Source organism: Anguilla rostrata, chromosome 1 (assembly GCF_018555375.3).
Source record: "Anguilla rostrata isolate EN2019 chromosome 1, ASM1855537v3, whole genome shotgun sequence".
NCBI lineage: Eukaryota > Metazoa > Chordata > Actinopteri > Anguilliformes > Anguillidae > Anguilla > Anguilla rostrata.
Genome location: NC_057933.1, coordinates 30,301,655 through 30,317,364, shown reverse-complemented (window position 1 = coordinate 30,317,364; position 15,710 = coordinate 30,301,655). Strand labels below are relative to the sequence as shown.

General features: G+C 44.0%; 2 protein-coding genes across 5 annotated transcripts; one reads left to right on the top strand and one right to left on the bottom strand.

Annotated features, from left to right (window-relative positions):
• Positions 1 to 921: 921 nt before the first annotated feature.
• On the top strand, positions 922 to 15,279 carry LOC135241820 (low affinity immunoglobulin gamma Fc region receptor III-A-like). Of its 3 annotated transcripts, XM_064312546.1 has the most exons (8): positions 922 to 1,037; positions 5,642 to 5,755; positions 12,393 to 12,416; positions 12,785 to 13,054; positions 13,521 to 13,808; positions 14,071 to 14,353; positions 14,721 to 14,797; positions 14,893 to 15,279. In XM_064312546.1, exons 2-8 carry the CDS (start codon positions 5,707 to 5,709, stop codon positions 14,949 to 14,951), a joined length of 1,050 nt encoding a protein of 349 aa, XP_064168616.1. In that variant the 5' UTR covers positions 922 to 1,037; positions 5,642 to 5,706; the 3' UTR covers positions 14,952 to 15,279. The 3 variants fall into 3 exon arrangements, with proteins under 3 accessions (XP_064168616.1, XP_064168600.1, XP_064168608.1); XM_064312530.1 differs by having other exon boundaries at positions 14,721 to 15,279; XM_064312538.1 differs by lacking the exon at positions 922 to 1,037 and having other exon boundaries at positions 5,607 to 5,755; positions 14,721 to 15,279.
• On the bottom strand, positions 6,498 to 11,458 carry LOC135254060 (putative SCAN domain-containing protein SCAND2P). Of its 2 annotated transcripts, none has more exons than XM_064334018.1 (2): positions 10,016 to 11,458; positions 6,498 to 6,677 (listed from the first exon to the last, which is right to left on the bottom strand). In XM_064334018.1, exons 1-2 carry the CDS (start codon positions 11,043 to 11,045, stop codon positions 6,661 to 6,663), a joined length of 1,047 nt encoding a protein of 348 aa, XP_064190088.1. In that variant the 5' UTR covers positions 11,046 to 11,458; the 3' UTR covers positions 6,498 to 6,660. The 2 variants fall into 2 exon arrangements, with proteins under 2 accessions (XP_064190088.1, XP_064190080.1); XM_064334010.1 differs by lacking the exon at positions 6,498 to 6,677 and adding an exon at positions 6,906 to 7,244.
• Positions 15,280 to 15,710: the final 431 nt, after the last annotated feature.

Below are 15,710 nucleotides of genomic sequence, written 5' to 3'. Positions count from 1 at the left end.
GCACTACGGACTAGACAGCTACCGTACAATGTTCCCACGTGCTATGGGTGCACTCAGTATAAAGATTGTTAGAACATTGCCTAATTACTGTTACCGTCTATATGGAATCATTCATGTTGATAAAAATGTTATTTTTTAAATTTAGTATCTCTCATGAATTCGCTTGACATTTTGTGTGTAGCAATCAATGTTGTGTGCTCAACGGAGGTGAGGACAGAGGAGAAAGAATTCTTTGTTTACAAACACAGTCTAGAAGGGCTGCAAAATCCTACGTAGTATACTTTTAAGACCAAAATTTAAGAAAGGTTTAGTAGTTTAGTTCCTACAGATCAGCTGGTTGCTTTGCTGTACTGAGTCTGACAAGTTAGTGAAACTACGATTGGAGGATGCAGAGGAATCCAGTGTTTAACCAGCAGGCCATACACGTTGCTTAGTGTAGTAAGTCTAGATACATTATTCTCTACCTGCCACTGTGAGCAGCTGTGGTTTTCTGATCTCTGCTGTTGCTGGTTTTTCTTTTCTGTAGACAGGAAATGCGTGGGTGATGTTCTACAGATGTACCTGTCCAGTCAGAAGGGGGGGGGGGGGGGGCGGGTGGGGGGTGGTAAGCCCTTGTATCCGGTTTAATTATTAGTACCAGTGAAACTGTTAGCCTGAGACAAATATATTTAGGACATAATTTGTATTTTAAACCAGTAAGGTAATAAAAATTATGCAGAATACTCAGTATATATATGCATCTCTTTATCCAAACAACGTAGACCACATTTATTGGTTGTCATTTACTTCTGCTAGATCAACTTTAACAAGTGTCATTTATTCTTTGTGCCACTCTTTTGATGTGAAGAACCCTACCTTGAAGTGAAAGTGTACAACCACAGAAGCCTGCAGGGGTGTGAATTTTTAGTAACTCACTGGTCACACAAGCAAGAATGAAAAGAAAGCACCGGCTGTGCTGTACATAAGCTATAAGGTTATTTCTGCCACTCTTTTAACAACTGAAATCATGCTGGTAAACCAAAGGGTGGCATTGATAGGTGAGTAATGTAAAATCAGTTTTATAATCTAATGATTTTTAGTACACAGGTATGTTTTTTTTTGTTTGTTTTTTTTTTTTTTTTTTAAGGTCTGTTTTGACTATATAATACATATTTGCTAAAATATGCTTAGGTACCTTCGTCTGATGTGACCTAATACGAAAAGTATTAGCTTGAATGACGAAATATGCTTTTACTTCAGTAGATCAAGTACCTTGAATAATGAGCAATGAATTATAGAGAAGAAAGGAGATACAGTTTTGCGTCAGATTTAGATATGGTGTGTGTTATACCTTGATTTGAGGCACATTTAAATTTGGCACATCTATGATTTGGTTTTTTTTCAGAACAAGCAAAAGGCCAGTTACGATTAACTTATTAATCTAGTCACTTTTTGGTTTTGGGGGGCTCAGTTTTTGCTATTTCCTGTTTTTATGTAAAGCATCTTTGTCTCTGTACAGAGTGTCTCTGTACAGAGCGCTATACAAATTACATTTTAGATTTTTTGAAATTAGATTTTTGTCAAACTCAGCATATATCTCAACTCAAACAATATTTGAGTTTGTGTAGTATAAGCTGGAGTTGTCTGAATTAGCATTGAACAACATTATTCAACGAAAACACCTATTGTTATTTAAGATTTTTGTTTTAATTGAAAATTGAGTGAGGTTGTACTTCTGCCACTGAGCTAATGTATGGGTTCAAAATGAATGAGTGAAAGTTTTACCCTAATCTGGTTTCATAAACAGGTAAAAATGTTGTCCGGTTAGAAATTTGAGGACAACAGCACTGAAAAGTTTGTCTGATTGATTTCCTTGTGGAACTCTCTGATCTGAGAGAGCAGATCAATAGTGAAGAATTTATTGAAAATATGACTTGAACATTTGATACACTACCATGCTATCTAAATTTTGTGTGATAAATAAATTATTGTTTTTATTTCATATGACAATAATATCCAATCAATGTTACAGTACATGCATAATTATACAAAGGATTGATTAAACCTCTCAGGGAAAACAAATGAAATTAATCACAATATACTATGTTTAAATGAAATGTTTGCATTTGCCAAAAGTCACACTAGACAAGAAACTGATCAGCCCTAATGCTAACATCAAGGTCTGTCAGCACAGACCTTTGACAACTGCTACAGCCCTGTACATATGTCTAGTGTACTTCAAGCAACATGTACTCACCACTTGGCAGATTGCATTAGATACAAATCTTTTCTCAAAGAGCCTAATTCATACTATTCAGAGCACTGAAAACCATACGAATATTTTTAGTATGGATAACTAAGACTAATGTTAATAGTGTTACAGTTGAGGCCAAAAGATTACATACACATAGGCTAAAGACATTCAAACTCAATTTGCACAACTCCATACATTTCATGTTGCCATACCATCCTGTGTTAAGTCAATTAGGGTATCTACTTTATTTCCATAAGAGGACATTTCAAAATAATAGCTAAGAGACAGATTTAGTTCAGCTTTTATGTACTATATCGGATTTTCAGTGGGTCAGAAGTTTACATACATTTTTAATGGCTTAACTTGAATCAAACACTTGGGTAGCCTTCCGCAAGCTTCTCACAATACTTTGCCAGTATTTTTGCCCATTCCTGACAGAACTGGTATAACTCAGACAGGTTTGTGGGCCTCCTTGCTTGGACATGCTTTTTCAGTTTAGTCCACAAATCTTCTATGGGATTCAGGTCAGGGCTTTGTGAAGGCCACTCCAATGCTTTCGCTTTGTTGTCTTTGTTACAATTTTGGAGGCGTGCTTAGGATCATCTGCTGGAGACACAGTTGTGACCCAGTTTTAACTTTCTAGATGATGTCTTAAGGTGTTGCTTCAGTATTTTTAGATAATCCTCCTTCCACATGATGCCATCTATTTTCTGAAGTGCACCAGTCCCTTTTCCAGCAAAATACCCCCACAACATGCTGCCACCCCCATGCTTCACAGTTGGGATGGTGTTCTTTGGGTTAAAAGCCTCACCCTTTTTCCTCTATACATAGAGCTGATCATTATGGCTAAACAGTTCAATTTTTGTTTCATCAGACCAGAAAACACTCCTCCAAAAGGCTAGGTCTTCGTAATGGTGATCCCCTGGAACCTTCATTCGGGCTTTTTTGATGCCAGTCTTGGAGTAGGGGCTTCTTCCTTGCGCGACAGCCTTTCAGGCCATGGAAATGTAGGATTCTCTTAATGGTGGATGTAGATACGTTGGTACGCAATGTATCCAACTCCTTCACCAGTTCCTTTGTTGCCTTGGGGTTTAGTTGAACCTTTCGGATCAAAGTTTGTTCGGCCCTGGGAGTTAATTTGTGCCTCCTTCCGGAAAGATGCAGTGTCTGTGTGGTCCCAAGATTTTTATATTTGCATACAATTGTTTGTACAGATGCTTGTGGTACCTTCAGTTTGGAAATTCAGTAGTGACTGGTGAGCTGAAAATTGGTGGGGCGCAAAACTTTACTTTAAACTAATCATTGATCTGAAAATGTTTTAATTAATTTTCAGTGATTAACAAGCATGCAAATGATCTGCCTAATCAATTGGAAAGTGACACACAGTTCTTCGCATTGTGTTAGGGAGATTAAATGATTAATGTGATTTAGAAAAATTCCTTTTAATCACTAAGCAGTGGCGGAAACTTCCCCTGATTTTCCTTGAGTATCAATACAATTATTCAACAAAATAGGTTAGTCAATACTATCATATATAGCCAGCTCTCCCCAAATAGCCAATTTTAGCGAGTAGCCTCAGCCTTATAGCCTACATTCATCTTCATTTGCAGTACAAAATTGTGCACATTTTTAATCAACATTATTTGTGGATACATGCACTTCTTTCTCCGCACTCGTATTCATGGCAAATATCTGCAATGCGTAGATTGTAAACAATCTTGAAGTGCAGGTTTTGTTTTTGCTGGTTATTCTGAAAGCAACATGGTAGATAACAGACTGGTGTATCTTGTTTGTTAAGTGTAGACTACTTGATGAAGACGCTGTGTTAGGCTACTCGCCATTTGATTAGTCCAATCGTTGGCACACTTGATAATAAAGGAAAATGAATGAAAACAGTTTGAGATCAATGATTAGTTTAAAGGAAAGTTTTGCACCCCACCAATTTTCAGCTCACTAGTCGCTGCTGTAGAAATTGCTCCTAAGGAGGAACCGGATTTGTGGAGGTCCACAATTTTATTTTTGAGGTCTTGGCTGTGTTGCTTTTCCCATGGTATCAACGGCAAAAAGGCAGTGGTTCTAAAGGTAGGCCCTTAAATACAGCCACAGGTAACAATGAACTCACAATTATGACAATTGGCCAATCAGAACCTTCTAAAGTCATTACATCAATTTCTGGAATCCTCCAGACTGTTTACAGAGACAGTCAACATGGTGTGAGTTTAAATATCTGTAGCCTTGGTGTATGTAAACTTGTGGCCTCAACTTTCCAAAGATATGCATGATGACATTTGAAATGGCCTTACACTGTATGGGGAATTAATAGATGCTAATAGTTTATATTTAATTTGTGCAGAACAAGACTTAATACTCTTTTGGACCCAATATTTGCATGGTATTAACATGGCGGCATATTATTATTTTGATAAATTCCACAGATAAGATATACAGTTGCAATCAAAATGATTCAACCCTTCTAACCCATAAGATGTCTTTGTGATGTGAATAAAATTTCATGACAATGTATCAACTAAGGCCTTTGTAAACAGAAATACATGTTTATTAGAACATGTTCAAGTGATTTTGAAAACATACAGCTGAGTTTACTATTTGTTATGAGGAAAAAAATGAAATTCTCTCTAAAAAAATCAATGACCAAATTATTCAACCCCCAAAATCAGTACTTTGTGGAAACACCATTAGCTTTTATAACTTCGCTTCCTATAAGTGCTCACAAGCCTCTGACACCTCTCTTTTGGAATTTTGGCTCATTCTTCCTGTGCAAATGCTTCAAGTTCACTGATATTCTTTGGTTTTTGTGATGCCACTGATTTCTTCAAATCTTACCAAAGATTTTCAATGGGATTTAAATCTGGGGACTGAGAAGGCCAGTCAAGGACATTCCAAGATCTTTCCCTGAACCAAGCTTTGGTTGACTTGGATGTATGCTTGGGCTCATTGTTTTGCTGGAAAGTCCAATGATCACCAAGCTTCAGCTTATGCACTGAGGGCATCACATTCTTCTCCAGAATGGCCTGGTATTTTAAGGAATCCATGGTTTCAGTCACACGCTGAAGATTGCCAGTACCACAAGCAGCAAAACACCCCCACAGAAGGACTGACCCACCTCCATACTTGACTGTGGGGATGGTGTTTTTCTTGTCATAAGCTGCACCTTTCTTGAGCCAGACATGCTGATTATCCATGGGTCTAAACAATCCCAGTTTTGTCTTGTGACTCCATAAAATATTCTCCCAGAACTCCATAGACTTATCCAAATGACGTCTTACATATTCAAGTCGATTTTTCATATGCTTACTGGTTAAGAGTGGAGTGCGGCGAGGTGTCCGGCTATGAAGGCTTGCTTGTTCAATATCCTTCTTATCGTCTGTACTGATACTTTTGTTCCAGCTTTCAAAAGGTCATCCTGTAAGACTTTGGCAGTAATATGAGGGGTTTTCTCAGCAGTTCTTACGATGTGCCTGATAACAGTTGATGTAACTTTACTCTTCCTTCCACGTCCAGGTAGGTTTACTGCTATTCCATGACTTTTAAACTTCCTTATGATGCTGCCAATTGTGTCTCTTAGAACTTTAAATATCTTGGAGATCTTTTTGTATTCATTGCCTTTTTTATGCAATGAAATAATTTCTTCTCTTAACTTTTGAGAGTGTTCCTTTGTCTTTGGCATGTTTGGTAGTCAGCTTCAAATTGATGTGAAGAAGTGTATCGGTGGGATTTATATGTTTATCACAGGTGAAGCAAAGAGTATCGTTATGGATTTCCTAAGGGCTTAAGTGTGTTTCCACAAAATTTAGTCACTCTACAGGCCAGCAAATATTAAAAAAATGGTGATATTGAATGGGGGTTGAATATTTATTATATGGCTGAAATACAAAATTTACGTGCTACTCGGAAATCTTAAAAAATACAGTTTTATTTTGAATTTTAAAAGAACACACAAATGACATACATGTTGCTTTTTTTAGTTTAAAGTCTCCAAATAGCATACATTTAAAAATATTTACAGTTTCCACAGGGGTGGAATAATTTTTATTGCAACTGTACACTACATTAGAACATTCATTCCCCATAAAAGTGATTTGTGAGCGACTCTACCATTGAGTGACTGTGTATGCACTCTGTTCTCAAATAGGACATGTGTGATGTTGGAAATGAAGCATGCGTTATAAAAGTGCAAAATCTTGAAGTATATTTGTAGCAAACTGAGTGCTACCGCTCGTTTGAGAGATGAGAGAGAGACAAGTTCTTTTTCAGGACGCGACTGCGTCTTTTTATTTTCCGGCCGCCACGCGGCTTTCTGTTCGCAATACACAATACACAAGGTATATGTTACAATTCACGGCTGACTGCCCGTCAGCTCTTCTTCCTCCTCCAGTTCTCCCGCTTCTCTCTCTGTCGAGCCGCTTTTAAACGTCCAGGCTCACTGTCGAGGTAATCAGCACATCGTCAATCAATCAAACAATTAACTATCCGTGCTGATTAATAAACCCCAACAGCCGTGGCGCAGAGTTCCGAGAGCCGCCCCGCCCACTCTCTCTCTGCAGCCAACGCAAAACCACGCCCACCCTACCACATACCCCCACCGCCCGACTTAGGCCGGGGAGCCATCCGGCCGATGACCGACCCCCCCCCCACCGCCTTCGGGGCGAGAGAGGAAGTCCGCCACCACCATCTGCGCCCCCGGCCTATGAACCACCTTAAAATTAAAGGGTTGTAGAGCCAGATACCACCGGGTGATTCGCGGGTTGGTATCCTTCATGCGGTGGAGCCATTGGAGGGGAGCGTGGTCCGAACAGAGGGTGAATGGGCGACCCAGCAGGTAGTAGCGCAGGGACCCGACCGCCCGCCGGATGGCGAGGCACTCCTTTTCTACCGTGCTGTACCTCGCCTCCCGCTGGGATAGTTTGCGGCTGAGGTACAGCACCGGGCGGTCGACTCCCTCCACCTGCTGGGTCAAAACAGCCCCCAGCCCTCTGTCCGATGCGTCGGTCTGCAGGATAAAAGGAAGAGAGAAATTAGGGGTGAACAAGAGCGGCTCCCCGCAGAGGGCTTCCTTTACCCTCTCAAACGCTCGCTGGCACGGCTCCGTCCACTGGACCGGATCTGAGGCACCTTTGCGAGTTAAATCAGTCAAGGGGCTGGTCAGCTGTGAAAACGCCGGAATAAACCGTCTATAGTAGCCGGCCAACCCCAAGAACCTCCTTACCTCTTTTTTCGTCTTGGGTCGTGGACAGGTCGCAATCGCCGCGGTTTTATCCACCAGAGGTCGCACCTGTCCACTTCCCAAGTGGTACCCCAAATACCGTACCTCCGCTCGGCCAATCGCACACTTCTTTGGGTTAGCCGTGAGCCCCGCCTGCCTCAAGGACTCGAGCACCGCCCCCACATGCCGCATATGCTGTGCCCAGCTGCTACTGTGGATGATAACATGCGGACGCAGCAGCCGATCCATCAGGCGCTGGAAGGTGGCTGGGGCCCCGAATAACCCAAACGGAAGTGTTCGGAATTGGTACAAACCGTCCGGAGCGGAGAAAGCCGATTTCTCTTTGGACTTTGCAGACAAGGGAATCTGCCAATAGCCCTTAGTCAGATCCAGTGTCGAGAAAAAACGAGCCGTGCCCAGCCGATCCAGGAGCTCGTCGACCCTAGGCATAGGATAGGCATCAAAATGTGACACAGCATTCACTTTCCTATAATCCACACAGAACCGAATAGAGCCATCCGGCTTACTTACCAGCACGATGGGGCTATTCCAGGCACTGTGGGACTCCTCTATTACACCCAACTCCAGCATGGCCTTTATTTCTGCCTGCACCAATTTCTTTTTGTGCTCCGGCAGTCTATAGGGGCGGGAACGTACCGTTACTCCCGGGGGGGTGTCGATATGGTGGTGTATGAGGTTCGTGCGTCCTGGTAGGGGAGAAAACACATCCGCAAACCGTTTTTGCAACATGGCAAGGTCTGCTCTCTGACTTGGCGAGAGGTGGCTATCTGAAAGGGGTGGGGTCTGATTGATTGAATTTACTACCTCCGGCCCCAGTTCGTCCCTCTCCTGATCCACCGTTACCAGAGAAACAGCCACCACCTCTTTCCAGGCTTTTAATAAATTGAGGTGATAAATCTGTTTCGCTCCCTCTCTATCAGCACGCTCCACCTCATAGTCAACCTCCCCAACTCGTCGTGTGACCACGAAGGGCCCTTGCCACTTGGCGAGTAATTTTGTACTGGAGGTTGGAAGTAATACCAGGACTTTATCTCCCGGCGAGAATTGACGTAGTTTCGTCCCTCTATTGTAGTGCCTCTGCTGACGTTCCTGAGCCTCGAGCAAATTCTCCCGTGACAACCGACCCAGTGTATGGAGTTTTGCTCGCAGGTCCATAACGTATTGCAACTCATTTTTGCTGGGGCTTGGACCGTCCTCCCAGCTTTCTTTAACTAGGTCCAATATTCCCCGAGGTTTTCTACCGAATAACAGTTCAAAGGGAGAAAATCCCGTGGAGGCCTGGGGAACCTCCCGCACTGCAAATAATAGAGGGACTAACCACTTATCCCAATTTCGGCTATCGTCGTGAATGAACTTTCGAATCATGGACTTTAGAGTTCTATTAAACCGCTCCACAAGCCCATCTGTTTGGGGATGGTATACACTGGTTCTAATAGAGCGGACGCCCAGTAATCCGTATAGCTCATTTAGTGTACGTGACATAAACGAAGTGCCCTGATCAGTCAGAATCTCTTTCGGGATTCCGACCCGGGAGATAATTTGAAACAGAGCTTGCGCAACACTCTTAGCTGAAATATTGCGCAACGGCACTGCTTCGGGATACCGGGTCGCATAATCCACCAAGACCAACACGAAACGGTATCCCTGGGTGCTCCGTTCAAATGGCCCGATGAGGTCCATAGCAATTCGGTCAAAGGGAACCTCTATTAAGGGTATGGGCGCAACGGCGCTTTTGGGGTGGCCGGGGGGTTCACTAATTGACATTCGGGACAGGACGCACACCACCGACGTACGTCCGCCCAAATGCCCGGCCAGTAAAACCGAGCCATTATTCGGTGTAGTGACTTATCATACCCTAAGTGCCCTGCCATGGGGTTGTAATGAGCCGCCTGGAAAACCATTTCCCGGCGGTTTCTGGGTACCAACAACTGGGTCGTTTCTTCACCGGTCTGAGCGTCACGACACACTCGATACAACCTGTCCCTAATAATAGAAAAATAAGGGTGAGAGAGTACTGCATCGGGGCGCACCTGCTGACCATCAATCCGCATCACTTGGTCATAGGCAAAGCGTAAGGTGTCGTCCCGAGACTGCTCGAGTGGGAAATCCTCCGCGGGTTGGAATACAGGACCCCGGGGAGTCTCAACCGGAGGCTCGCCTGGGTCCCTCCCCGCCCCGGCCGTGTCGGACGGCCCTGCGTCACCACCGTCAACAGCACACACGTCACACTTCCCTATCGGTCGTGATCGCAACCCCAGTATGTTTCTAGAGATCTCCCTAAACCCCGCCCAATCAGTACCCAAGATTAGGGGATGCGCAAGCCGGGAGCTAACCGCAGCCTTCACAATATGCGTTTTTCCCTGGTAACAAATTTCCACGGGTACTACCGGATACTTGTGCACATCTCCATGCACACACCGAATGGAAACCCAGGGTGCCTTTACCAATGCCTCGGTTCGAACCAGGTTTTGCTGGATCAGGGACTGCATAGCCCCTGAATCCAACAGCGCCCGGTGTTCACTCCCTTGCACCCTTACCGGGATGCAGTACGCTCCCTCCTGATCGGGAGCGGAAGTGGGCGGCCCGACCACCCGGACCACCTGCCCCACTTCCATAAGTGGACAATCGCGGCGCAGGTGACCCAGCTGTCCGCACCGCCAACACCCCGGTCCGAGCGTCTGAGGCGCCCTCTGCGAGCCGGAGCCCCCCGCCACTGAGCCTGGACCTGGAGAGGGAATCGGAAAAAAGGGGGGAATTAGTTTGAGGAAAGGGAGGGGGCAGAGCCCGGGGGACAGGGAAGGGGCCAGCACGAGGAGGGGGTCTCCTCCTAGGCGCCGGTTCCGGCCGTGCTTGCTGCTGGGCGCTGGGGTATAGCACTAGGTGGTCCTCCGCCAGGGTAACCGCCCCCTCTAGGTTGGTTGGGCGATGGCAGCGCACCCAATTGGCCGTTCCCTCCGGCAACCCTTCCAGGAACTGTTCCAGTATAACCTGCTCCACCACGCCCCCGGCGGACCGGGTCTCTGGTTGCAGCCAACGCCGGGCCATGTGGGTTAGCCTTTGGGCGTATGCGAAGGGACGGTCCTCCGCCACCAGTTTCGCCGTCCGGAACCGGCGCCGGTAATCCTCCGGGCTGCAGCCCAGTCGGTCCAGGATCGCCCTCTTCACAATCTTGTAATCCGCCCGGGCTCCGGGCGGCAGTCCATGCGCCGCCTGCTGGGCTTCCCCAGTTAAAAGGGGCAGGAGGTGTACAACCCACTCCTCGTGGGGCCACTGACACGCCTCCGCTGCCACCTCAAAACTTTCCACGAAGGCCTGGATGTCATCGTCGGCGGTCATTTTTGGTATGTGGATCCGGAGAGGGGATCGGGACGGCGGGTCCCGGGAGCTGGTTTCCCCGGCGGCAGCCAGCTGTCGCAGCGCCTGGGTCTGGAGGGAGGCTTGTGCACGCAGAGCCTCCATCTGCTCTGCGTGTACGGCCGCCTGCCGCTCCTGCATCTGGGCCATCCCCTCCAGCATCCTCGCCAGCGCTACGAGAGGCTGCGCCGTCTCGCTCCGGTTTGGGTCCATCTCTGACCTTCTCTCTCTCTCTCTTCCTGCCGTCTCCCCGTACGGGCCACCACTGTAGCAAACTGAGTGCTACCGCTCGTTTGAGAGATGAGAGAGAGACAAGTTCTTTTTCAGGACGCGACTGCGTCTTTTTATTTTCCGGCCGCCACGCGGCTTTCTGTTCGCAATACACAATACACAAGGTATATGTTACAATTCACGGCTGACTGCCCGTCAGCTCTTCTTCCTCCTCCAGTTCTCCCGCTTCTCTCTCTGTCGAGCCGCTTTTAAACGTCCAGGCTCACTGTCGAGGTAATCAGCACATCGTCAATCAATCAAACAATTAACTATCCGTGCTGATTAATAAACCCCAACAGCCGTGGCGCAGAGTTCCGAGAGCCGCCCCGCCCACTCTCTCTCTGCAGCCAACGCAAAACCACGCCCACCCTACCACAATATTCCCTCCAGTCTTAAGAGTATGAATTAGGCTCTTTGAGAGAAAGTTTGAATATTAAGCAATCTACCCAGGGTTTAGTACATGTCGTCTAACATTAGACAACAAACAGGGTACAGTATACATAAACAGAGCTGTAGCAGTTGTCAAAGATCCATGCTGATACACCTTGATAGAGAGCTGATTGATTAGTGTTAGGGCTGATCAGTTAGGGCTCATTTGACAAATGCAAACATTTCATTTAAAACATAGTTTTTTTGTGATTAATTCCATATATAGCATATTTAAAGTAATACAGCACAAAGTGCTTTACAGACAAAAAAAAAAAGATAAAATGAGAATATTAAGAAATATGAAATGGAAAAAGACAACAGGATCAGACCTAAAATAACAGTAATAATACATTGACATACAAACAATAAAACACCCAATAAAATGTTTAAGATGAATCCTTAATAACAAGCCTATAGAAATGTGTCTTTAAATGAGATTTAAAAGAAGACAGTGACCCAGCAGTTCTGATATAGGGGACTGTTATTCTAGAGTTTCTACTACTACTACTACTTATTACATTATTGGTTTTTATTACATTAAAATTTTTACATTAAAAATGGATTACATTATTGGGAGTTATTACAATAGTGGTAGTTTATTACATTATTATTTGCTTCAGGGCTACAAAAAGCTAAGATTGTTAGAGGGTGAATTATTTACACATGATTTTAAAAACTCTCGACGGGTCAGAGCTGTTTTGGCGGCACGATGAGGACCTACACAATATTAGGCAGGCAGTTTTAATGTTGTGGCTGATCTGTGTATATGTTGTTGTGTTGTTTTCTCTTGTACTTCATTCATGCATTTCGTTGGCCATTATATTGGTCCTGTTAATGATTCCTGACTGTTCTCTGTTGCAGTGCTGAGTCTACTGATCAGATTGGGTGAGTTAGAGCTCATAGATTTTCAGACAAAACCACCTTCTGTTACTATTTCATCTCAGACAAAAAATATTCAAACAGCAATGATAGTTCATAAAAATGTAAACAATGTATAACAATGTCAGCATTCACAATAAGTCTGTAGAACAGCATTATGAGATGTTGAATTTGACGGCATATGTGGACAGTGATGTCTGGATCTGTGAGAGTCAAGGCACATCCTACAAAAGGGTTTGATACAGAGGTTGCTAACAGAAGCAGATCTTTAATGTTTTTAACTTATGGAGCCACATTATTAATCAGGACACTATTAACTTGACTGGAAGTATTAAAACATGTGTACTTACATGGTGGATGTTCTGTTTGTACAGGGCACCCAAGGCCTGTACTGACTCTGCATCCTAACTCGCCTCTGATATTCACTGGAGAGACTGTCAGACTCAGGTGTTTTGGACAGAAAGGCATAAGGAGCGGATTCACATGGTATAAAACTAAACCACACAATTGGACCCAAGTTTACAAAACTCCAAAATGGACTGACGACACATACACTATCTCATCTGTTACTGAAGCCCACAATGGTTCATACAAGTGCACTGATTACTATTTATACAGTGATGATGTTACACTGTCTGTGTCAGGTGAGTCAAAACTGCCCATCAGGTGATTTAGTCTGGCCCAAAGCACATTTATGTTTCTGGTACCAGTTTCTTTACTTCAGTGAAATATCTCATTTACACACGTTCACTAAATAGGCTGGTTGTGCCACCTATTCCTGTCTTTAATTTCTGACTGTCACACTCTGTCTTGTTTCTCTTGTTAGTATTTTACATATTTAAATCCACAGAATGTAGCCCATTTTATCTGTTCTCATAGAATGTGAAATCCTACTGCATTGAATTAACCCTAGTCAAAGAATGATTGTCCCTCTGTAGCCTTGTCTATGTTATGCTAACAGTTAGACCTGTGACCCAGACTGTTCATCTTCACAGCACCACCCAAGGCCATTTTGAGTCCATCACATGCTGAATCAGTTTGCTTTGTGTATTTGATGAAACCATTATTACGAAGATGGGGTACAGAATTGTTCTGTTCTCGCTGTTGCAGACAAACCCCGGCCTGTCCTGACCATCTCTCCACTCAAGCAGATATATGCAGGCGAAACTGTCAGACTCTTTTGTGAGGTTACAGTGACATCTGCTGGCTGGGAATATTACTGGTACAAGACGATACAGAAAGGAACTGGATCATATGATATTGCCCTTATTGCCAGTACAGCCAAAAGTTTGCACACTGCTGCTCTTGCACACACAGCAGAGTACTTTTGTAGAGCTGGGAGAGGAAACCCAGTCTGGTACACAGAGTACAGTTACCCAGTCCACATACAGGTATCAGGTGAGTGCTGACTGGTTCTCTTCATTGTGTAAAGCTTGCAAAATCCAATAATGTACTGAGTCTAACTGTAAAGCCATATTATTTCTCCTGTGATGATTCTGGGATCCTGTTTCTTACTGGTATCATAACGTTTAGGATTCACGACTGAGTCATGAATATCTTTTAGAAGTATCACTGAAAATAGAAATAAAACAGATTTTTTTTTCTCCAAATTTTGTTGGCATGACACCAGAAATGTGACCTAGTCTGTCTGCATCCACAGCACTACCTAAGGCTACTCTGACTATAGAGCCAAAATTGCGCCCACTGTATACTGGAGAGACTGTCACCCTGAAGTGTGTGGTGGACTCCTACAGCAACTGGACATATTTCTGGTACAAAGAGCAGCCCCAGACAGCCATATCCTTCACTAAGGAGTACAATGTAACCATCTCTGGTGCTGCTGGGTCTGAGCAGGGGCAGTACTGGTGTGAGGGAAGGCTGGAGGGGAGGAATGTGACATCACAGCGAAGTGACTCCATCACTCTGACTGCAGTCTCAGGCAAGTCAGTTTAGATATGGCACTTAATCCTTAATATGTTTACACTGCTTTCTAGGACATGGCATTCATTTACCAGATGCTTTCATTTAGATCAGTGGTTCTCAACTCGGGCCAGAAAGGGCCGGTGTGGGTGCAGGCTTTTGTTCCAACCAAGCAGTTACACACCTGATTCTACTAATCAACCTTTGGAGTCTTTACTAAGGACCTTGATTAGTAGAATCTGGTGTGCAACTGCTTGGTTGGAACAAAAGCCTGCACCCACACCAGCCCTTTCTGGCCCGAGTTGAGAACCACTGATCTGGACTGTCTAACAATATGCAAGCAACATATAGCTATATATAGGACTAATCTATATCTCTCTCTATAGACAGACTGGTGTTTGGTCTGGGCTCTGCCCCTCTCCTGTTAGCCTCCATTATTCTGTGCGTGAAATGGTGCCGGAGATCAGGTGATGTCATTTTACTGGGATGCATATTTACTTTGTTCATTCTCACTCACAGTTCTCTCATCTGTTGAATTTTTTACATGTTTGTTGACGTGCAGGGTCATCTAATGAAGCAGCTGTCAAATACACTGAAGAGAACGTGGAACCTGCGATGTAAATACTCCGCACAGAAGCTGGATTAGTGTGCTTACATGGAACGAAGAACGTTTGAGAGCTCAGGATTATTTTTTATTGTGATGTTTATCAGCTTGCATGAGGGGTTGCAGCATTTTTCTCACTGACAGTTTAGTGGACGACCTGGACCCAACCCATGGACTTCATGACCATATAAGTAAATAAATGCTATCCATAAGTGTCTCCCATTTTCCTACGCGCCCTTGTAGCCAAACTGGCAGAATCAACCAGATAAAACAATTGACGGGACCACTTCTAGTAAACGGCTACACTAGGCTGTAAAATTACTAATGTCAGTTCTGAGTAGTGTGATCCAGTGATTTTATTGTTAAATTTAATTCTTAATTATATATATATATATATATATATATATATATATATATATATATATATATATACACACTACCAGTCAACACTTTTATAACACCCCCATTTTTCCAGTTTTATTGAAATTTAAGCAGTTCAAGTCCAGTCCATGACCTGAGGTTTAAAAAAAAAGTTTAGGTTACCAAAAACTGAAAAATAATGTAAATTTCAGAGTTATAAAAAAGGCCTTTTTCAGGGAACAAGTAATGGGCTAACAACTTATAGCTTATATATATAGGCGGCATGATGGTGCAGTGGGTAGCACTGTCGCCTCAGCAAGAAGGTTGTATCTTCAAATCTCAGCTTGGGGCCTTTCTGTGTGGAGTTTGCATGTTCTCCATGTGGGTTTCCTCCCACAGTCCAAAGACATGCAGGT

Excerpts from the sequence above, each read along its gene's own strand:
- LOC135254060 (XM_064334010.1), bottom strand. The coding sequence starts at position 11,045 with ATGGACCCAAACCGGAGCGAGACGGCGCAGCCTCTCGTAGCGCTGGCG. Across the intron at positions 7,245-10,015 it reads AGGGAGCGTACTGCATCCCG|ACCGACGCATCGGACAGAGG; the intron begins GTAAGGGTGCAA and ends TTTATCCTGCAG.
- LOC135241820 (XM_064312530.1), top strand. The coding sequence starts at position 5,707 with ATGTGCCTGATAACAGTTGATGTAACTTTACTCTTCCTTCCACGTCCA. Across the intron at positions 5,756-12,392 it reads ACTCTTCCTTCCACGTCCAG|TGCTGAGTCTACTGATCAGA; the intron begins GTAGGTTTACTG and ends TCTCTGTTGCAG. Across the intron at positions 13,055-13,520 it reads TGTTACACTGTCTGTGTCAG|ACAAACCCCGGCCTGTCCTG; the intron begins GTGAGTCAAAAC and ends TCGCTGTTGCAG.